Source organism: Pungitius pungitius, chromosome 12 (genome assembly GCF_949316345.1).
Source record: "Pungitius pungitius chromosome 12, fPunPun2.1, whole genome shotgun sequence".
Lineage (NCBI taxonomy): Eukaryota > Metazoa > Chordata > Actinopteri > Perciformes > Gasterosteidae > Pungitius > Pungitius pungitius.
Window position 1 is genome coordinate 1,328,843 of NC_084911.1, and position 22,257 is coordinate 1,351,099.

The window sequence follows — 22,257 nt, forward strand, 5'->3', positions numbered from 1 at the left end:
TTCTGAAGAAATCATCAAAATGGTTTGTGGGCACACTACCAGAAAAACAGACTTTTTTGATGTAAATATGTGCAGAAAAGGATGTTTCCAGAGAAAAAAATGGATAAAAGTTTTCAAATCGTGGAGCTTCAGCACTTATTGTAAGTCCCTTTGGATAAAAGCGTCAGCTAAATGACATGTAATGTAATGTAATAGCAAACACAATTATTTTTGCTTGTTCTAGAGCAGGAGTGTGTCAAACTCATTATAAGTCTGGGCCACAATGCGACCCCGGGTGGACTGGTTAGCAGCTATTTATATCATACAATATACCGGAGGGCCAGCTGTAATAGTAATTAAATATTATCCTGCGGGCCAAAGATAATTCCACCACAGGAACGTATTTGAGTTTCACATGTGTGTTCTACAGTGTAAAGTAATGTAAAGTAATTGAATTTTACCTGAAGTTTGTTCAATCAAATCAATCTTCACCCATCATTATTTATGTTATAGGTTAGACACGGTGCTCTCACCTGTTGGTCAAAAAGGTTTTTATTTAGTTTTGCCCACATGGATGTATACAGTGGGCCATTCCTCCTGGACTCTTCCCGCTTTGAACTCCCAGCAGTGATTTTTTTTTTAGAGCTGCTGCACAAGCCGTTGGTTTTGAGACCTGCATTTCATTTGAATGTCTGTCATGTTACAAACACGACATCGTATTCACACACTTGTTTTTGGACGATATTTACAGGCTTACATTCATAATTAAATTCTGACGGATCTGACAAAAATAACCTGCTGCTTTGACTGTACACACAGGAAATACAGGCTGGACTGCAAGCAGCATCTGGTGGTCACAGAAATGCATGGCAGCATGATCAGATAGATAAATACAGACATACATTACTTCTATATCTGATTCTAGTGAAAGATGTAACAGTAGATGGTATATTATTTTTACATACAGTACTTTATGTAACTTTACTAATGACAGTTTTGCAATATAAGTACTATTCTTGCTAGTGTATGTGATGCAATATAAGGTAATACAATTTAATCTTCTCCCTCTTAATATGTGTAATTTACTTCCCTCTCCCTCCCTGGACGGTGAGTGGCTTTTACTTTGTAGGCCGCGACCGGATGTTGAATGAGGGCGGGGGGGGGGGGGGCGGCGCGGGTTAACTTGTCACGTGACGTGTCCATGACGACAGAGAGTCAACAGCTCTGCATTGGGGTGTTTGACAGATGTTCATTCGGGATCAACGGCCCCATCCAGAGCCGAGGACCGGAGGAGGGAGAGCGGGGCCGCGTTCGGATTACTGCCCCCCGCCCCCCTCACCCCCCCCTTCCCCCCTCCCGGGGGCAGCGGACCCAAACATGTCGGGAGAGAAGGCGACGAGCCCCTGCAACAAATTTCAAGCCAACATTTTCAACAAAAGTAAATGTCAAAACTGCTTCAAGTCGAGGGAGCTGCATCTGCTGACCGACAATGGCAGGGAGCAGGTAACGTTTCCCTGCGCTTTTATTTGTTGTTGTTGTTGTTGTTTTTTAAAAATATTTACGTGACGGTTGGTTCCGTTGATTAAAGGGCAAAGTGATGTAACGCGGTATTTGTGGATTAAAAATGGAAGTTCTCGGGTGTTTTCGTAGCTCGTGCTGGGCGGTTAGCGGGCAGCTCCCGGGCTGCTGGTCCGGATGTTAACGTTAGCTCACCGGAGTTCTCCTTAAATCCACGTTCCGAAGGCACCGATGCGGCGGACGGGCAGCTACACCCGAACCCTCGAGCGGTTTGACCCTCAAAAAACGGAACATTTGAACTCGGGCTCGAACCCGTTTTTTGAGTCCCGGGGGACGACTGTTAGCCGGTGATGTTTAACGGGTTCACGGGTTTTTTTGCTGTTTTTAACGTTACGTGTGAAAGTTAAACGTTTTTTTCGTTAACTAACGTTAACTAACACAACATTTCACATTAGAAAACATAATTGTGTTGTTTGCCTTGCATTCATATTTTTCTCGTTATTAGCATCTTAAACCGTCCGTTAGTGATCTTATATTTACTTAAATAATGCAGTTAACTTGGCTGTTTGATACTTAAAATATAAAAGAACTAAGTGTCTTTACTTAAATATGAACATTACTTACCAACTGCGACCTTTCAAAATAAAACTAGCTTGAGTCACCGATCACGTTTTTAATCCACTTTTTGCTTTTTGCATCATAAAATCGACGTATTTGAGCAAGTTTTCAATTTAGAGTTAAGCTTTATTCTGTTAATGTGACAAATTAAAACATTTTAAGACTGAAGTACTTTTATCATGATAAATTAACAGTGACCAATGTTTACGTCCACAAAAGGTCTTTTGTGTTTTCACTGTCGCTTTTCAGCCTTCATTTTAAGTCTCAAATCATACAAACTAAGTTTTCTATTTGCTACTGGATGAAGTAAAAAGAAGTTACAGACGGCTATTAGCAGTAAATACAAAAGCTTTTGCTACGTTTGACGTCGATTCAAAAATTTGGTATCTGCGGAAAAATGAGGTCTTTTTTACAGTGAAATCTGACATTTGCTTTGCTTTCTACTTCATATGACAAATAGTAAGCTAAATATCCAAATGATTTGAGATATTTCTGTACTGCGTGTGGAGGAGATGTGAGGAGACGGCCATGACGGCCTCCTGCATGCTTCACATTGTTTAAATATGTTATTACTCTCAGTCCGCCGTCCGGGTTTCACAGTCCCTGTAATTTCAAACATGACGTGACTCGAGGCAACGCTGCGGTGAAGCAACTACACAAATACCACTTAATATGTATGCAATACGTTGGGATAAAAGCCCACAGACGGCGATGTTTTATCTACTTTCACATAATGCAAAGAACAGCCTGAAATCCCAACATACGAGAAGCAGCAACTAGGGAACAAAATCCAAACAAACCATTAATGGCTGACATAACTATTTGGGGATAACCTCCCTGTCCTCCCCTTTCAGGCGAAGCCGCTGTACGGAGGCTGGCTGTGTTTGGCCCCCGAAGGCACGGACTTTGAAAACCCGATGCAGAGGTCAAGGGTAGGACGCGATGGAGCTCTCACTTCCGGCTCTGTTCGCTGTGACAAAATGGCGGCGCGTTGACGTTGTTTGTTGTGTCCCCAACGTCAGAAATGGCAGCGGCGCTTCTTCATCCTGTACGAACACGGCAGCCTGAGCTTCGCCCTGGATGAACTGGTGAGAAGCCGTGTACGGTAAACCCGGGGGGGGGGGGGGGGGGGGGGGCATCTTTAGGCCAGATGTCGTGTGCAGATGACTTGAGCTTAGCTCGTCCTCTAATGCACCCCCCCCCCCACACACACACACACTTCCCCCTCTCTCTGATCCCGCAAACTGCTCTGCGTTTAACTGTCACTCATCCGGGGATCAGCACCCTCTCAGTCGGACAGACTTCCAAACCCCCGCTCACCCAGAATGACCTCTCGGTCCCCCCCCCCCCCCGCAGCCGAGCACTCTGCCGCAGGGGACGGTGAACTTGAATCTGAGCGCGGACATCGCCGACGCCGAGCCCCGGACGGGCCAGAGAAATGCGCTGTGCATCGCCACGCCGGAGCAGGAGATCTTCATCCGGGGCGACAACAAGGAGATCATCAACGGGTCAGTGGAGGAAGCCGGGTGGAGAGCGGCCTCGTGGTTTCTCTCTGTGACCGACGTCCCCGTCTTTGTTCGCCAGGTGGACTGAACAGCTCGCCGTCTACTTGCGGACCAGCAAGCAGAACCAGAAGAAGAGACGCAAAGTGGAGCCTGTCGCCTCCCAGGTAGCGAATGTGTTTCAGCGGTGGACCAACCGTTGCTAAAGCTGCTAGCATCGCTAGAAAGTCATGAACCCCAGAGGATGAACCCTTTTGCAATTTTGTGTCTTTTCAAAAAGATTCTGTTTAAATTTGTGGAATTTATGCTTTTATGTGCTTGTATATTCTTTGCTGATGTGTGTTGCTTCATTGTTTTAGTAAAACCTGTCAACTCACAGCATAAAATAGCTTGTTTTGAATCCTAAATCTTAAATATTAATTCAATGTGTTTTGGTCTGTTTTACCCAGTGCTCTTATTTGTTGTCCTAAACCCCAGGAGCCCGGTCCAGATGAAACGTCTGCAGCGGATCCCAGTTCTCCTTCATCGGGTAACGGTCGCAGGCAGGAAGACCCTCAGCAGGGTGGTGGACCGGGTGAAACCCCCACGTGGCCTGTGCCTGACTCCGATCCCGGGGGCCTGGAGGAGACCCCTGCAGGTGCTGCAGAACACCCCCCCCCCCTCACACACACACACACACACACACACACACACATTCCCAGGCCTTTATGTGCTGACCAATCACAGCCACTTCCTGTCCTCTCTCTCTCACTGTCCTAACGTCCTACAGATGTTCTCACACTTCCTGCTTTTTGTTTGTCCATTTCATTTAACCCTTGTTTAACCAGCCATGTTGACCCAGCACTGACTCGTAATTATCTGAACAGGCTGAAGCAGCTAAAGCAGGAAGTTACATAAAAGCACACGGACAGACGCGCACTGTGAGAGATTCAGTTAAAACGTGCGCCTTTAAACCTTCCAGGCAAGCCGATCACCACCCATAAAATAGTCCCTCGTTAGCGCAGGACAGGTATTCCTGCTTAGTGGAGCAGGGGCACCCGTCAGGTGACCTACCGCCCAAAGGCCTGGACGGCTGCTGCTTCATTAGAGCGATGGAGGACACGAAGGAGCCTCTGAGATGAAAGATGCTTCGTCATTTGATTCCTACAGCGGCATTGAATTAATTAAGAGGCCTTTTTAGCAGCATTCAGAGGAAACCAAACCGTTCCCCCTGATTAACACTATACTATGGCACATAGTCATTGTTCATATGGCTATATTGGATTTACATTGTATCATTTATTAACTTGACATTCAAATTAAAAAAATCACATGGAGCATAAAATCATTTGTGATTTGTGGCAATGTTACCGAAGCCACATTATTATGCAGGAAAAAGTATTAGGATGTGAACCCTGACATGGTGTTATGAAAAGAAGACTGATTTCATGCAGCTTGAGACGAGTCAAAGCTCTGAAAGCGTCTGGTGTTGTTTTTTCGATGTCCAGGCAGCGCTCGCAGCCACCTGAGCCCTGCCTCGTTGGATCTGGTGACCAGTGGAAGCACCGACCTCGACGGCAGAAACCAGCTCTCCGACTCAAACAATCTCCAAATATCAGCCAGGAACAACAACCAGAGCCAAGACGAAAGGTCAGAAACATATTTTGGAGGTAGATTTCCAGCCAATTCTGAAGATAACGTGTATAAATAACTCTTACATGTGATGTGTTTGGCAGCAGTCTGGTGTTTATTTTCTCGTGTGCATTCTGTTGGTAACCGTCATAGAAGTGCCCTGGCAGAGGAAGAGGGGGTAAATGTGCAAGCAATTAGCACAAAGCCCCCCCCCACCCCCTCCCCTCCCCCCCAGCATAAAGCCAAACAGCCATCACACACCACTAAACACCAGATGAAAGGCTCACGCTCTACCCCTCCATTAGAGATCTGGCTGCTGCATTTTTAAATTTAGCTTAAAGAATCCCTCCCAGTTTGCGCCCCAGCAAGATGGAAACGGGTCACATGACCAGAGCGCCACTCGTTTCTTCCCTCGCTGCCTTTTTCGGAAACAAAAACACCAGATACTCAATTGCCCCCAAATAAGGGCTGAAATTCCAAAACACTGGTGTAACTGGATCCGTGCAGCATTGTTTCTCAGGACCTTTGTGTCAGAGGAAGTGGACGTCAGCTGAGAGCAGAGAGACGGGCCGCAGAGTGACAGGTCACTCGTCATGTGACGTCTCCCCTTGAAATGTCAAAATACTCACTGATAATCAAGAGGTTACCAGTTAATTATGTTGTTGAACCAATAGTGTAAAAAAACAATCATCAAAGACATTTTGTAAATTTAATTTGGCATGTAAATATGTTTTGGTATTTATTTTAATTAACAACTGATGCGTTTCAGATGATTGGATTTTAGCAAATGGATTAACCACCAGATTCGGATGTTCACCATTTTTGATGTTGAATAAAAAACGGGCCCATCTTTTAAATGACTGCTTTATATCAGGTTCAGACTCTCTGGTGTCGTTTCCTCCGTACTGCAGCTATCGAAGCCTCACGTCCACGCTGGTCACTCATTAGCTGCGCGCTCGCGCGCGTGTGTGTGTGTGTGTGTGTGTGTGTGTTTTCCAGCTGTGGCAGTCCAACAGAGAGGCTTCTGGGATTGGAGGCAGGAACAGCTGTTTCCAGGGTGGGCAGGAGCGAGGCTCGCACCAACGGCCGAGGGGTGAGTAGCCCGGTACGCCTTCACCCCAGCACAAGCTCACTGTGCTTTCCCTGCAGATGGATTCCGTGTAAGAATAGAAGAGGTTTCGCTTGAGGGCTCGATGCAGACGTGAATCCTGCAAGAATCTGTCCCAGTCGGCATAATTAAAAGCCCAGGTTGTCTAAAATCACTTCGGTGCTTCTGCTAACGCCAATGCAGCCCAAAAAAAAGAGCCAAAAGGTTTTGTAGTTCTCGAGGGAAGCCGTCAGAACAGTTTGGTCCAAAAATGCCAAATGTGATTATGTGCACTGCACACAAAAAAAAATGTATTGAGGATTTTCTGTCAAAGCCCCATAAAAGATCTGCTTCTCCTCCGCTCTGATTAAAAATCACCAAATTTGGACACACATGGTTTTCATTGGACGGCGTTGACATATAATCCATCTAACGGGTCTCTTCCCAAAATACCTCCAAGGTGAGTCACCCAGGAGGCGTGTTAAATCACACAATAAATACTTTCTAATCACCGCAGCAAACACAGTCATTTCTGCAGGTTTCCACACGCTGCGTGATGCGTTTCTGTCGTCACGCCGATGGATGTCATTGAGTGACGCTGAAGGAGCGGATCGAGTTTATTATGAGGACAAATGGAGCCACGGCTGAGGCAAAGCCAAATAAATAGTTGAGAGGAAGGCGTGTTTGCAGGTGAGAGGCTTCAGGTGTCTCAGACGGAGAAGCACCTGATGTCCCTGTGGGGGACGGTTCCACTTGGCAGGAACAGGAACAATAAACACGGGTCCTCGCTGTGGTCCTTTGCTGCCGCTTCACCGTAAAGAAGAAAAGGCAGATTATTTGCAAAGCCGGTTCATTTGTGATCAAGACCAGTCCCGCCTCCCAGCTGCGCTCGGCCTGCCGACTGGTCCCAACACGACTCACACGGCCAGGTGTTACTCAGGCAACCCCGTCACCGTGACGACGGAGCTCTGTCATCGAGTGGCACGCGCGGACGAGGGTCTGGCACGAGGCGCGTGGACGAGGAGATCAGGCCGTTTGTGCGTGCCTGCGTGTGTGCGTGCGTGTGTGCGTGTGCGTGTGCGTGTGTGTGTGTGCGTGTGTGTGTGTGGGGCTGCATGTGTCAGCAGGTGGGGGAGAGGCGGTGATTCACTCAGAGCTGCCTCTTGTTGGGGAGCAGGACTGGTTCCGTTGCCCCGGAGGCTCTGTGTGTGTGTGTGTGTGTGTGTGTGTGTGTGTGTGTGTGTGTGTGTGTGTGTGTGTGTGTGTGTGTGTGTGTGTGTGTGTGTCTGTGTGTGTGTGTGTGTGTGTTGTAAGCTGGGAGACGGCGTTCCTTTCCTCTGGGTTCCTCAGATACAAAACGAGACACGGTGTAATTTTAACTCTCAAAGAGGCTTTTTTTTTTTTTTTTTTTACGAGAGTGTAAAAAACGTGTATTTCCTGAACGCGGTGAACTCACACGGCTTCCTTCCCAGGCGCACATCTGTTTGTGAAGGATGGTCACCGTGTGTCATTAAGGTGTCTGTCTGTGTGTGTGCGACAGTGAACACAAACACACAAACATGAGAAGACTTCAGTAAGTCACTCAATCCCACTTCTACTTGACTCCTTTTTGCACCAAAACCTGCGTACAACATTGTTAATGTGTGTACTTTGTTTCATTGTATTTGTCACAAAACGGGACCTGAGCAAGTTAAAAAATGCATAAATCCATAAAAAACAAAACATTTACAAAGTAGTGGTTTGTACTGCAAAACAAGGTCAGTAACAGATGAAGATATTTCACATATTTACCTTATACGTATTTTTATATACTTTTATTACTATTTATTTATTTGCCTTTTCAGTGTAGTATGAATTTGGGTGCAGCTGCATTTCATTGTTATACAATGAAATAAAGCTCAACCTCCATTAGTGGGTTAATCTGCATCTTTGGGCTTAACTGTAATTATTAAAAACAAACTAAAAGGTTATTTGAGAGTATGTTGAACTCAAGTCAGCTGTTATTTATTCTATTGAGTCCATTTGTTGTCACCATGGTGATGGGAACTTTCTTTGTGTGATTAAGCTGAACTTGGATATGATTTCTGTTAAATTAAGTGAACAATGAACCTCTTCCTGAATATGTCGTCTATTAGTTACTCAAGTGACATTTCAGCCTCCACGTGATGTGTGTAATGTTAATGTCTCTGTTTTCAAACGCTGTCATTTTAAATGCACCAAGCAAACATCCTCACTTTTCTTCTCTTACTCCCCACTCCTGATGTAACTTAGGCTGATGCAGCATCTGCTTAACGCCATCTTCTCTGCTTCTGGTCTCACACACACACACACACACACACACACCCCTAGTTAAGTGTAGTAGAGATTACTGCGGTTTGTGCACAAACACATTCCCAGAAGCCGGACGCGACCATGTGATCTGGTGATAGTGTGGGAATCGTTATTTTAGGGCAGTTATGCAGCATCGTCGATGTTGGAGTCCCAGCTGACCTAAAAGTTCCCCTCGGTATGAACGCAGTGCGTTTATTTGGACCCAGATGGTCATCGCTGTGGCGGCTGTTAATCTTTGATTAAACAGAGAAGCTCATTCCAGAGGATTTGCCCTTTTCGGCCCATGTGAGGATTTATGTGTCCTTGGGGGCGTTTGTTTTGGTATCCAGGAGAAGGTCAAAAGAGCCTGTCCGGAGTTCATTCAGGCCTCTGAGCTGGAGATTCACAAGACAGCGCCCCCCCCTCCCCCCCCCCTCCCCTGTGCTTTGGGAGGCTTCTTCACCAAACAGAGGACGCGCTCTGTCTGCAGCGGACAGCAATTGTTTGAGGAGGAAAAAGAGGTCGGAGCGCGGCGTTCCTCCTCCGTGTGCCGTGTCCTCGGGGAGCTCGGGGAAAGCACAAAGAGCGATCTGTGGCCTTCAAAGTGGTCACTTCTCCCGTCGGAGTGATTATACAAGGGGGGAGGAACTGAGGAACACGGGAGGCCCTCAAAGTTTCCGTGACAGTGTCGCGTCCGACGACCTCTTTGTGCGTGTGGCTGTGAGCGAAAGTTTAAAAGCCTGTCGGCCCCCCGCGGGGCCTAATCCCCCCCCCCCACTGACGTCTCTGCCAAGATCCAGACTATCAGTTACTCTGCTTGATGGAATGCAGGCCACACACACACACACACACACACACACACATTGATTGAGAAAGCACCTCACGTCTTCACATATAAACTTTAGAAATGAAAGGAGTTGTTATCATTCAAAGTTGTTTTTGTTGCTCCAGCCATGTGGAGACACGGCCCGGCTCGCCGCCCCCCCGCCCCAGAGGAGGGCCAAGTCTCTGGACCGCAGGACGTCCGACACCGTCATGACGGTGAGACACACGATGGACACGTTGTGGCTGTAAAGGTTTCATTAAATGTTGCCGCATCAGGAGAGAGAAGCAGTGACTGCTTTGGACTTGATTGTAGAGAAAGAAAATAAAGATGGCGGCCCCCGACGGCGCCCCCAGGAGGCCGGGCCGCTCTTTACACGTCTTTCTTTACAAATGTGTCATCACGATATTCCTAATTCCACACTGTACTTTGTGTTTCTTTTACAGCCAGATTTATTAAACTTCAAAAAAGGCTGGATGGTGAAATTGGATGAAAATGATCAGGTAAAGTTCAACCTGGATGAAAGCTTGTTTGTTGACTGGAAGGATTTGTAATTTGTCTGTATTTGGGTTTCCTCCAGTGGAAGAAGTATTGGTTCGTGCTGTCGATGGACAGTCTGAGGTGCTACAAGGACTCCGTGGCTGAGGAGGTATTTTGACATTATTTACTATTCTAATATAATACTATTATTATCATTTTAAACGCTTCTCTCCTCTTTTCAGGCTTCAGACCTCGAAGGAGAAATCGACCTGACGCAGTGTTATAACGTGTCCGAGTACCAGGTGCAGAGGAACTACGGCTTCCAGATCCATGTAAGCAAACCGTCCCGACACTCGACAGGCAAACCCCTTCTGCTGCAACGTCAAGTGAAGTCAGATGTTGTTTTTAGACCCCAAAAGGTGTTTTCACGTTGTCAGCGATGACCTCGGGGATCCGTAAGAACTGGATCCAGGCTCTGATGAAGAGCGTCCGCCCAGCCAGAGCCCCCGATGTGGCCAGGTACAGCTGATAAAAAAGCCGTAAAAAACGAGTCTAACTTGATTGATTGATTGATTCCTCTCGTCCCGTTAAACATTCCTCCGTGTATTTGCGCAGCTCGGCCGGCCCCCGCGGCCCGCCCGAAGCTCTGCCCAAACCCGATGTGACCCGGGACTCCGGCGCCGCGCCCCCCGAGCGAGAGCCCTGCCCCGACCGCAGGTCCATCACGCAAAAGCGGCGGGGGGGGCGCTACAAGACCTTCGACTGGGCCGGCTTCAGGCCGCAGGGCCAGCGGGCCGCGGACCCCCCGCAGGGCCAGCGGGCCGCGGACCCCCCGCGGGCCAAAGCGCCGTGCGCGCTGGAGCTCGGCGAGCTGGAGAGGAGGAAGAGGAGGGAGGAGAGGAGGAGGCGGTACGAGAGCATGCTGGGCTTCCCCCTGGGCTGGGAGGCGGGGCCGGACAAAGCCCCCGGCGTCAGAGCGCTGAGCCCCAAATCCCAGCAGCGGGTGGAGGAGGAGATCGAAGAGTGCTGGAAGCAGGTGGAGAAGACGGTGTTCCGGCTGGAGAGGAAGGCGCCGCTGATCTCTGCAGCCGGAGGCTGTGCGGAGGCCGAGAAGCTGCTGGCCGGCTGCATGAAGGGGGTGAGACCTCGCGTCCTTCTCATCGGCACATTAGCCATCGGCCTTTCGGCTGAGGGATGCACGGATGCGTTGTGTCAGTTTAAGGAAGTCACTCACTCATTTGGTTCGACCAATCGCTTCATCGAAGAATGAGATCTGCTTTGATTAGGTTTCTAACAGATATTCCCGGTCCCCAGAGGATGAATCTTATCGTCTGTTTAACCAGTGAAATATCGCAACGTGCAGATGTTCCTCATACTGCAGCTTCATCGCTGGGACGTCTGTGTTTGCAGGTGGAGGATCTGAAGGCTCAGCTGGCCGAGTCGGAGCGCCAGCGACTGGACCTGGAGGCCCGGCTGGGTGCAGACGGGCTTTATACGCAGCAGGTTGGCAGCATGTCGCGCCTCAGCTCAGGCTTCTCTCCTTCTCTGACATGGTCGCTAACGCTTCTTCACGTGGTCCTTTTCTCAGTCGCAGCCTCCTCTGACCTCCGAAGCAGATTTCCCCTCGGACAGGAACGAGCGGCCTGTGAACGGTGAGGCCGTGGGCCCGGAAGCCCGAGAGCTCCTGCAGCAGCAGCAGCAGAACCTCATCAACGCGCAGGAGCCATCGACGCCTCAGACGCCCGGCGTCTGGCTGCACGACGCGGAGGGCGACTCGCGGGAGGTGGAGGATCCGCTTGCTGAGGCTGAGGCTCTGTCGTCGTCCCCCGCATCAGAGGAGCAGGCGTCGTTCTCTCAGAGCGACGGACCAAGTGCGGGTCCAAACGCTACAGCCAGCAACGAGGAGCCGCTGGATCGAGTTCCCAGCCCAGAAGGTCACGCGGGGTTCAGTCCGTTGATCCTGGAGACGCCTTCAGAGGGAGACGACGACTCGCTCGGCTGCTGCGCGGAGCTCCACTCGGCGGCGGTGCGGAGGCTGTCGCAGGAGGTGGAGCTCCTCACGGGCCAGAACGAGGCTCTCAACCGGCGCAACCAGGAGATGCTGAACCAACTGACGGAGGCGGACCGCGAGATCGAGAGACTGAAAGCGGAGCTCAGCAGCAGGTACACCGAACCCCACCACCTCCCCGAGGTGGAGCAGCTGGGCCGGACGAGGGTGGAGGATCTGGAGAGCGAGCTGAGCGCCAGAGACCAGCAGCTCCTGGAGGCCCAAACCGTGATCGCCTCCCTGGAGGAGAACCTGAAGGAGACGGAGGAGCTGCTTCAGCTGAGCGTCCCCAGGGAGGCGGAAGAGGAGAACAAGGGGTACTTGCTCCGGTGCTTCGAGGCCACCGAGGCCAAGCTGACGGAGCTGGAGAGGAAGCTCGACCGATCCGAGCAGACCTGCAGGGAGCTCCAGGCGCAGAACGCGGCGCTGAGGGAGGCCGACGTCAGGCGGCTGAATCAAGAGCTGGAGATGGAGAAGACGAAAGACGGAGGGGGCAGCACGTGTGTTTCTGGAGAAGAAAGGATCCAGGAAGTGGTAGAGGGGATGGTCATGAGGTTGAAAGCTTTGGAGAAACTACTGGAGGTGATAGACAAGTTTGATTGTGGTCTGAGGAAGGAGGAGGAGGAGGAGGAGGAGACGGTGGAGAGTCAGTTGACGTGGGAGGAAGAGTTTTGGGGTTTTCTGCTCGACAAACTGCAGGCGAATCCTTCTGAGGAGGAACCTGTGGAGGAGCTTCTCGGCGAGGTGACGGAACGAATGATGGCGGAGAAACGGATGCTGCTTTTAGGCTCTCGTCTGCTCTCTGAGAGCTCCGCCGGTGGCGGTTTGAAAGAACTGGACATTGTCCTGAACACCGCGAGTGAGACAGAAACCAGCGAGACGTCTGAGCTGGACAACCAGCTGCACCCGATGGAAAACTTCACAAGTGCCACACGGGTGAAGATCTCTCTGCTGAACCGCCTCGCCGCCTCCTCGGCCCACGAGGAGCTGCAGCTGGCGGCCGACAGGCTCCACGAGCGGCGCCCGCGGCGCGGCCTCGTCGACGCCGCCGCGACCGAAGCGCTGTACTGCTGCCGACTGAGCCGGCTCCGCTCAAAGTACGAGAGGCGCCTGGAGGAGACCCGACGGAAGCTGCTCGCCTGCGGCGACTGCGGCGCCTTGTTGGAGGAGAACCGGCAGCTGAGGGAGACGATGTCTCAGCTGGAGGCACGGCAGCCGCCTCCGGTGGAAAAGACGGACGGGTGCTGCCAGACAGAAGAGGACAAGCCAGACGTTGGGTCACGGGTCGCAGATGGAGGCATCACAAATGAAGAGCAGGAGGAGGAGGAGCGCCTGGAAAGCCTACCTTCGTCTGTCGGAGGTCAGTCGGTACTCGAGGAGACAGGAGATGGAAACACGGAGGCGGTCTTGGTGCTGAGAAGAAGGGTGGAGGAGCTGGAGGAGCAGCTGGCCGCCATGGTGGAGATGAAAGAAGGGCTTGATGGCACAATGAGTTCTGATCGGACGCAACATGAGACGGAGATGGAGAAGCTGAAGGTGAGTAGATCCGGAGCAGTTAGCGTTCATGAAGTATTCACGGATCATTTTCTCTGTACATTTGATCTTCTTCATACATTTTTGCCACTTTTACATCACCAAAGAACTACGTTTAATGCAATGAAGCCTAAAACATGAAAAGACTTCCCTCATGCCTCCAGGCGACGTGTGAGCGCGGCTTCGCCTCCATGGAGGAGTCTCACGTGAAGGTCGTGGAGGAGCTGCAGCATCGACACCAACAGGAAGTGGAGCGCCTCCTGGTGGAGAGAGACGGACTGCTGGAGGAGGAGAGCGCTGCTACGGCGACCGGTGAGCGGACACTCTCACCACTGATGACCACATGGTGTTTTATTTAGAAAATCAGGAGAAACAAAACCCGTCGAGATGTTGAGTTTCCTTCGTCTCGAACCCCGCTCTTCTGTTTCTGGTCATGAAATCTCCTCTCAGCAATCGAAGCCATCAAGAACGCTCACCGGATGGAGCTGGAGAAGGAGGTGCAGAGGAGATGTCAGTTACAGGACAGCACAGGAAGCACCCACGTGGAGGACGTGCACCGACAGCACAGGTACGCCTTCACCCAGGCGCAGGCGGTGCCTCGGGCCGCTCGCGCTGAAACCCTCCTTGTTTGTGCAGAGAGGAGCTGGCGTCGTACCAGCGGGAGCTGGAGGTCTTGTCCCAGCAGTTCTCTCTGAAGTGTCTGGAGAACGGACACCTCGTCCAGGCTGTGGACGCCGAGAGGAAGGCGTTGTGTCAGTGCCAGCAGGAGAACCAAGACCTGAGGACCAGGAACCAGGCCAGTCTTTAACACACGAGTCTTCTTTTAAACCCCTTGGATGAAGGTGAGGGTTTGAAGGCATCATAGTTGTCTGGTCTCTGACTTTGTCCTCCAGGAGTTGAGCGGTCACCTGGCAGCAGAGATCACCAGACTGTGTTCCCTGGCGAAGCAGGACGCGCTGCCTCTCAGTCAGGGGATGGACGTGTACGAGATGGAGGTGAGTCTTCTTCTAAGTCTTCCTCTCGGCTCCGCGGAGCTTTGGACTCTGTTTCCATCTTATGTCGAAATAAGAAAATGTTGTAATTTAGAAAAGTCTGTGACTCCCTCGGGTGGTGGTTGTTACAGTTGCAATAAGAAGTTGTTAAAAAGGTCACCTTGTGATCAGAATCAAATGGTGAATGATGATGAGGCCTTGATGTTTTGGTCCCAGATCACCTTGCGAGTGAAGGAGTCCGAGGTTCAGTGTCTGAAGCAGGAGATCACATCCCTGAGGGACGACCTGCAGGCGGCTCAGAGGGTGAGAATCCAACACGCCGACGGCGGCTGGAATCGTAAGTGATGGATCAGAGAGAGAGAGAGAGAGAAGTGAACGTGTGGCCCGCTCACCTTGCAGGACAAGAGGAGCGCAGCGAAGAAGTGCAAAGACGTGTACGCGGAGCTGAGCATCACCAGGGCCAAGGCCGAGCGAGAGATGGACGCGCTGAGGGAAAACCTGCGGCTGGCTCATCGCGCTCTGGACCACGACACGCCCTGAACAACGTCAGCACCAACACTACATTTCACTGTAACGTGGACACTTCACCCACTACAAAGTATGTTTAGCAAACCCTGGAGCCCTTGTACACAATCGCATTTCACCTCCTTTTCACGTGCGGTTTTAGAGATGTTCATGTCGTCTTTCTGTTGGTCACACGTTTAGATCACTTTCTTACATTTTGACCCTGACTGTGATAACAATTATTTTCACTTCAAGTTATTTTTGATGTATGTGTTTTCCCAAAATGATCTTAATGTTGCGTGTCATGTATATATTTTATATGTACAGTCATTTTGTTATTGTAACACTTCAATCCGACGTATGTGTTTCGCTCTCTAACCTCTGCTGTATGTGTCGTCATTAAACTGGTTATTTTTTTTATCAATTAAATAAATTAAACTCTTGCAGGTACATTTACTTGTAATTTATATTTGTAAACTGCAGTATTAAAAGTACTTTTTATTAATTAAACCACGTTGGGAGATTTAACCTACACTGACTGTCATTTTGCGTTTTTTTCAGCGTGGACAATTAGGGGCACATCGTTTTATTTTGTTAACGAACTTTGTATAAGAAAAATAAAGAAACCTGTCAATCTATGTTACATTGATGTATTCCGGCTCCCTTTCACAGTATTCAACACTCTTTCAGGAGAAAGAAGAGTCAAGTCATCATGAAAAATAAAGATAAGCACTGAAGCAGTTTGTGGTTGCGAGTGATTATTTCAAAATAAAAGCATAACTGACGTTCAATAACATCGTGAAAACGATAGTGTAGAAAACTGTTCTCTACTCTGCACGAAATAACGTAACTACCATTATAGATTATATGGGTTTTCTTTGGCTTTAACGTTAGCCAGTTGTAGAAAGTGAGAACTTTACACTAAGTACTGTAGCGTAAACCTTTGATGTACTTGACGATGTTTTATATATAAAGTCATGAAGAATGGCGCGGATTGTTGTTCTTTTTGTGTATTATTTATGAAACCAAACGCCACATCGTGTTTAAAGCTCATCAGTCGTCTTGGTTTTTACGGGACATTTTAAAAGTCGCGAGCTGCTCACCGGAGCTTTTACTTTGAAAAGAGGCCGTTCTCTTCCGGTGCCACACTGGTTTTTCTGGTGGAACTTGATCCTGGAGGAAGACGGTCTCCATGATGACAACTTTAAAATACCAACGGCAGCCCAAGTGGATTCCAACCGCCTGACGGAAATAATTCAAACAATGTTCGTTTCTTGTCGTCGCGTCGGCCCGTTTTTTTTATTGAATTAGCTTAGCGTGCTAACGCTATCTCTCCAGCTAGCATGGAGTCGCTGCTTTTGTTTACGTCCTGACGATGGGCCCGGAGAGACGTGTTAGCTAACCCAGCTACCAGGCGTGTTCGACGGGGAGAGGGTCCTCCCAACGCCCGCTCTGTGAGGACCGGTTGGGGGGCAACGGGGGAGGTGGGGGGGGGGTCGTCTTATCGGACCTGCTGTCACCTCAGGGGTAAGACCACCACCGGCAGTTTGACACACGTAATGAGGCCGTGAGGAAACATGTCTGCGCCCGCGAGCGGGTTAACTTACCTTTTCCATTACTCAGGCCTACCTGTGCTCACCTGAGAAGGATCAATTAAAGACCGACCCTCACTGTCTCCCGGATGTTAACGTGCAGGTCACATCAATCATACAATATTTAATGTTAGTCCAACCTTCTCTCTCTGTTACAGAATACTGAAACGTGTTTTTCAAATAACTAGATTAACATTCTACTTGTGCAGAAGACCAAAAAACAGCCCGCTTTCTTTCTGCTTATTTGTGTCCACGATACAACTTTGCTGGGCCACAAACACAACACAACAAGAATTTACCTTTATGGTTTCACATTTCCTGTTTTTTTGGATGGCCTTCTTTTGTTCTCCTGCTATTATTTAGCTGTTTTTATGTATACACTTATTAATGATGATTGGTAGTATTTGTATGACTACTACAGAGAAACATGCATGACTAAATATTATTACCACTATGGACGTTTCTTAATGTCTTGTGTGATTAATAAACAAAAGGTAGGATGTCAGCCATAAAATAACCATTCCTTTTCTCCAGATTAATAAATTCATTCAAAATTTTATGAAATGTAATCTTTACTGTTACTAATGAATTATTACCATGGAAATCCTCGTTTGTTGACATCTGAGAAGCAGAAACCAGATGATTTGCATTTTGTGTTTTCTTACACCGAATCTAAAATGTAAATTGGTATTTTTCTGGTTCTGGGTCACAATTCTACAGTAAAAAGGCACATAACAAACCTTTTTTTTAATGTTCTCTTGGGCTTTGGGACGTTTTAATACATTGGACCCATGTTGGTGAAGAACAGTCCCAGATCATCTCCTTGTGCTTGTTGCAGCGATGGAGGTGTCCCCTCAGGATCCAGCTCTCATGGCCATGGACCTGTCGAAGAGTTTCTCCCTGACCCGCGGCCACGCCGAGGCCATGGACCTGGCCAAGAAGCCCGAGTGGTACCACCGGCGCCCGCCTGGCTGCAGCACCGAGCTGGGCTCCCCGTACCGGTCCAGAGCCTCGTCGTCCTACGGCGCCGCGCTGCACCCCGAGCCGGGCGCGCCGCTCCACCGCCGGGACGTGGAGCCGGGCCCCGAGTCTCTGGGCGGCTACGTGAATTCGTCGCTGGCTCCCGGCTTGGAGCTGTACCGCGACGGCGGCCTCTGGCGCCCGGGCTTCTACGGGCCAGACCAAACCGGCGGCCCGGTTCTGGAGAGCAGCGGCGGCGAGGAGAGCGACAGCGGCAGCGGCTCCGACATCATTTTCCTGGTGTCCTCCGCCGAGGAGCCGCTCTTGTGCGGCTCCTTCCTGCAGGACGACGTGAGGCGCATGGCGGAGCCCGCCCCCCCGGCCGGGTCCTCGCTGGACGGGCCGAGGGGTCGCTATCGCCTCCCCCGGACCCCCAGCTCGCCCAGCCCCGACAGCTCGTACTCGGAGGAGTCGTCGGACAGCTCGGCGGACATCCCCGTCCACCACGCCCGACCCGTTGTGCTCCTGTCGGACCTCGGCGGCGCCTACGGGAAACCCGCCGCGTCCCCGCCGGACGCTTCGAGCGACGACAGCGACGTCGTCGAGGTTTCGGTCACCGACGGAAAGGAGAGGACGACGGGCGGGAAGAGTCGGAGGAGAGAAGCTCCTTCGCACAGCGAGGAGGACGAAAAGGCCTCGCTCAGAGAAGTCCGCCGCAGCCCCAGAACCAGGAAGCCCGCGTCGGACTCGCCTCCGTTCACCTGCGGCGGCTCTCGGCACACCTTGGGCAGGCGGGCCAAAAGCGACGCGGTCGGCATCTACAACGAAAGCTGCGGCTCCGACGACGCGATGGACTACGCGGTGAGGTTGTTCACCTCCGACGCCGGCTCGGAGGAGGAGGAGGAGGAGGAGGAGGAAGAGGCGGCGGCGGCCTCGCAGACGAACCTGTCGCTGAGGGCGAGCGCCGGCTCGGAGGAGGCGGAGCCCCGGACGGACATGAAATCGCCACCGAGAGAGACGAGGGCGCGGCGGCCTGCTGGCAAAGTCTCCGAGCCCGCCGCCGCCGCCGGGAAAAGTAAGCGAGCGAGAACTGAACGTAAACCAACGGAGAGGAAGACGAAGAAGAAAAGCGCCGCGCAGCGGAGGAAGAGGTCGCGCTCGCAGGCGGGACCCGCCGCTCTGTTTTCCCCCCGAGAGCCAGAGATCAAACTCAAATACGCAAACGTGAAGAAGGAGAAAAAGAGCAAGCGAGTGGGGAGTTTCTGCCCGTTTGTCCACGTGAGGAAGAAGCTTTGCGCCGTGGTCAACTACGAGGAGGATGAGGAGTCGGTGAGGGGCAGCGGAGCGCGGCGCCGGAAAGCCCCCGGCTCTCCGTCCGGGTTCGTTCCCGGCACTTCCTGTTTCCAGCTGGGCCGGTCGAGCCTGGACGGCGGTCCGGCGCCGCTGTGCAGCCTGTGCGGTCAGACGGCCAACGCCGCGGGCCTCGGGGACCTCCACGGCCCGTACCGCCGGGCCTGGCCGGGCGAGGGGGACCGCTCGCCGGTCAGCAGGCGCTCGGTCAATTCCTCCGAGGACGGTTGTCGTGGTTACGACCGCCCCACCACCAAGAGCTCGCCGCGGGGGCGCGGGCGCTCGCCGCCCCGTCTGGACGAGGCCTGGATCCACGAGGACTGCGGCGTCTGGTCCGCCGGCGTCTTCCTGGTCGGGGGGAAGCTGTTCGGGTTGGAGGAGGCGGCGCGGCTCGCCAGGGAAACCGTGAGTGACGCAGACGCCGTCCGATGGTCGCTTTGAGCGGATCGATTGTTGTTGTGGTGTTGCTCCAGATGCTTTTTGACATCAACATAAAGTCACGTGTGTGTCTTTTCTCTCCAGGTGTGCTCAGCGTGCCAGCAGACCGGTGCCGTCACGGGATGTTTCCAGAAGGGCTGCGCCCGGAGTTACCACTACAGGTGTGCCCTCCACTCAGGTGAGCTCACGAAATGCACATCGCAGCGATGCAGAAACGCAACGCGTGAAATGACACAAATACTCCAACGTGTTTTCAGACTGTGTCTTAAACGAGGAGAACTTCTCGCTGAGATGTCCGCAGCACAAAGTGAGTCTGAGCCTCCGTGTGGGGAGCTGCTCCTTTGTTTGTTTCTAAATACTTCCTGTGAGGAGACACATGTACACATGTACCAATAATGTGTGTTTGTATCCGACAGAACAAACTGTTGACTGTTGTTACCAGGCAACAAAAGAGATGACAACAAAAGACACTTGGCGGAACTGGAGGTAAAGAAACATTTACATAATTGCTTGTTTCAACAATGAATTAATACATTTTTTATATTCAGAATGAGCTATTAGCAGTTGTTTATCAACCTTTTCATTAGGCCACTTTCTTTTGTATTTTACTTTTGTATTTATAAAATATTCAAAGATGATTATTGTAACTGTATCTTCTTCATTTCTAGTATTTTATAAACCAAATAACCTGAATATTTTAAATGGCAGCGCTACTCATATAAATATCTAAAGATGAAATGATCTTATTACCTGAAATACATGTCCTCGTCTTAGATGTTGTTCTCCTTTTGTTCCAGAAGGATCCACAGATCTCCTTTTAACACGATTAACTCAACGTGAAGGAAAAACCTGCTGATGAGAATCCACTTCAGAGACGAGTCAATCAGGGGCCACTTCCAGATGTTTTTATAAGACGTGTCTCTTTAACTGTGTGTGCGTTCGTGCCTGCAGGTGCGTCTTTGTGTGGATATTTATTTCTCTACTCGCAACAAATATCCCTTTTGTTATTCCAACATGATTATATTAGAGTTTAAATGAGCTTTATTGATGCGTTTTATGGGAGGAAATCTATATATTTCTTTCTACAGTTTTTTTTCTACTATTTTTTAAATTGCTGTCATGCTTTGGTCGTCACACAAAAAAAAACAGGTATTTATTTTCATAAGGCGGCGTGCACAGGGGTCTGTTGTTATTTATGTGTAGACTTAAATTGTTGCTGGTTAAGGCCTCTGAGACCAGTTCAATGAGGCTCAGAACTAAAGGGGCAGTTCAACAAGATGAAAGCAGAGAATGATTTGATTAATGTTGGAGTTGTGATTCTAATCACAAACAAATACTGGTTCCAACTTCTTAAATGTGGCGATTTAAATATTTAAATATTACTTTGGAACGACCGCTCTCGTCGTTTTGGGGATGTAAAAAGGAAGTCAAATATAGTTAAACTGATTCTGGACCAGCGGATTTATGGACATTTCTTCGGTTAAATGTGAATAAACGGATGAAATTCATTAAAATGTCTTCACCAAATGAAACATGGTTTACAAACGAAGACAAAGGCACCTTGTTTTATTCCTGCTGCCATATGAAGCTTTAACATCTGCTCTTAAATCCACACCATGTGACACTTTCGTTATTTAAAATCAGAGTTCCACTTTTTGTTAATTCATGTTATTTAATAAAAGTCGATGAAACCAAAACTCTTCTTTCTTGGATCTACATTCTTTCATTTTGTTTCTACTCCGAAGCAAATCGTCCTGAAAGGGTTTTAAAATCAAGGTTCCCATAGTTTGTCTTTTTATAATCCTCCTGGTTTGTGTGATAACGACATACGTTTCATTTAAATGACACGTACATGATGTTTGTGTCATTTTTCATTTAATCAGCAGGTAAAATAATGTAGAGGCTAATTTCACAATTATTATGCTTGTAAATATTGCTCACTTTAAATTAGGGCCGGGACTCGATTAAAAATATTAATCTATTTAATTAGAGGCTTTAATTAATTAATCGAAATTAATCGCATTTTAATTGCATAAATATTTGACCTGAGAACAGTGAGAAGTAATTTTTTTCACATGGATTTTTATTTTTGTTCAACCAATTCCAGCAGACAAGTGTAGAAATAGCATATTTAGAAATATAGTACGTATATATATGTATACATATGTATATATATATACATATACATACACATACATACATATATATATATATATATATATATATATGTATATATATTAAATACTTGGAGGCAGATGCTGCTCGTTCCATGCAGATGCAGTGCGTCATGTGACAGAGATGCTGTGGTCACATGACCACATAGCAGAGAATCTCCCAAGAACGTGTAAACAAAGAACACGGTATGAACGTAGAATTTTTCAGAGTGTTTATTTTCACAAATGTTCACCACAGTAATCATCACGTCATACGAAAAAAAAACACAGAATATCGTCATGTTGCCACGTGTTCTTGAAGCATTTCATCACGTGTTTGTCTCTTCTGACATCATCAGGGTTTCAGTCAAATAACAAAAACTATCAGGGTTTTGTTTGTTAGTTTCTAAACAACATTTTTTTCAATGATAATTTACAATTGACATTTTCTTTATCAATCATGCATATTGAACAACCGATGTGGTTCACGATATTTCATCATTTCCTTCTCCCACCGGTCACTAGATCGTCATGTCATTTATTTTCGTGGGAGCAGCCATTTTTAATTAAGGTCCAGCTGTGCTGCAGTTTCATTGGCCGGCCAGAAGAGTAAGAAGATGATTGACAGCTCGCTGACCAATGGGGCGCCCGCACCGTTCGCTTAGGCATCACAGGCAAACGTGGAAAAGGACATTTTAAAGTGAGAAAGAACAGTCTGTGTACGTGTTTCTAAGGGAGATCACGACAAAACGACAAATAT

The 22,257-nt window shown here is 49.2% G+C and overlaps 2 protein-coding genes across 4 annotated transcripts; both read left to right on the forward strand.

The window, feature by feature from the left end:
• Window positions 1–1,321: 1,321 nt before the first annotated feature.
• Window positions 1,322–15,744, forward strand: LOC119220228 (myosin phosphatase Rho-interacting protein-like). Of its 2 annotated transcripts, none has more exons than XM_037476057.2 (22): window positions 1,322–1,482; window positions 2,970–3,047; window positions 3,138–3,203; window positions 3,472–3,623; window positions 3,700–3,784; window positions 4,095–4,254; window positions 5,105–5,246; window positions 6,228–6,321; window positions 9,577–9,666; window positions 9,895–9,951; window positions 10,029–10,097; window positions 10,171–10,260; window positions 10,338–10,447; window positions 10,544–11,066; window positions 11,339–11,431; window positions 11,517–13,511; window positions 13,673–13,820; window positions 13,959–14,076; window positions 14,145–14,304; window positions 14,402–14,503; window positions 14,717–14,803; window positions 14,900–15,744. In XM_037476057.2, the coding sequence occupies exons 1-22, from the start codon at window positions 1,357–1,359 to the stop codon at window positions 15,038–15,040; spliced, it is 4,686 nt and encodes a 1,561-aa protein (XP_037331954.2). In that variant the 5' UTR covers window positions 1,322–1,356; the 3' UTR covers window positions 15,041–15,744. The 2 variants fall into 2 exon arrangements, with proteins under 2 accessions (XP_037331954.2, XP_037331956.2); XM_037476059.2 differs by having other exon boundaries at window positions 11,523–13,511.
• Window positions 15,745–16,170: 426 nt separating this feature from the next.
• On the forward strand, window positions 16,171–21,038 carry si:ch211-165g14.1 (retinoic acid-induced protein 1). Of its 2 annotated transcripts, none has more exons than XM_037477397.2 (6): window positions 16,171–16,531; window positions 17,435–19,311; window positions 19,429–19,522; window positions 19,602–19,651; window positions 19,761–19,830; window positions 20,142–21,038. In XM_037477397.2, exons 2-5 carry the CDS (start codon window positions 17,437–17,439, stop codon window positions 19,800–19,802), a joined length of 2,061 nt encoding a protein of 686 aa, XP_037333294.2. In that variant the 5' UTR covers window positions 16,171–16,531; window positions 17,435–17,436; the 3' UTR covers window positions 19,803–19,830; window positions 20,142–21,038. The 2 variants fall into 2 exon arrangements, with proteins under 2 accessions (XP_037333294.2, XP_037333295.2); XM_037477398.2 differs by having other exon boundaries at window positions 20,145–21,038.
• The last annotated feature ends 1,219 nt before the right edge of the window (window positions 21,039–22,257 follow it).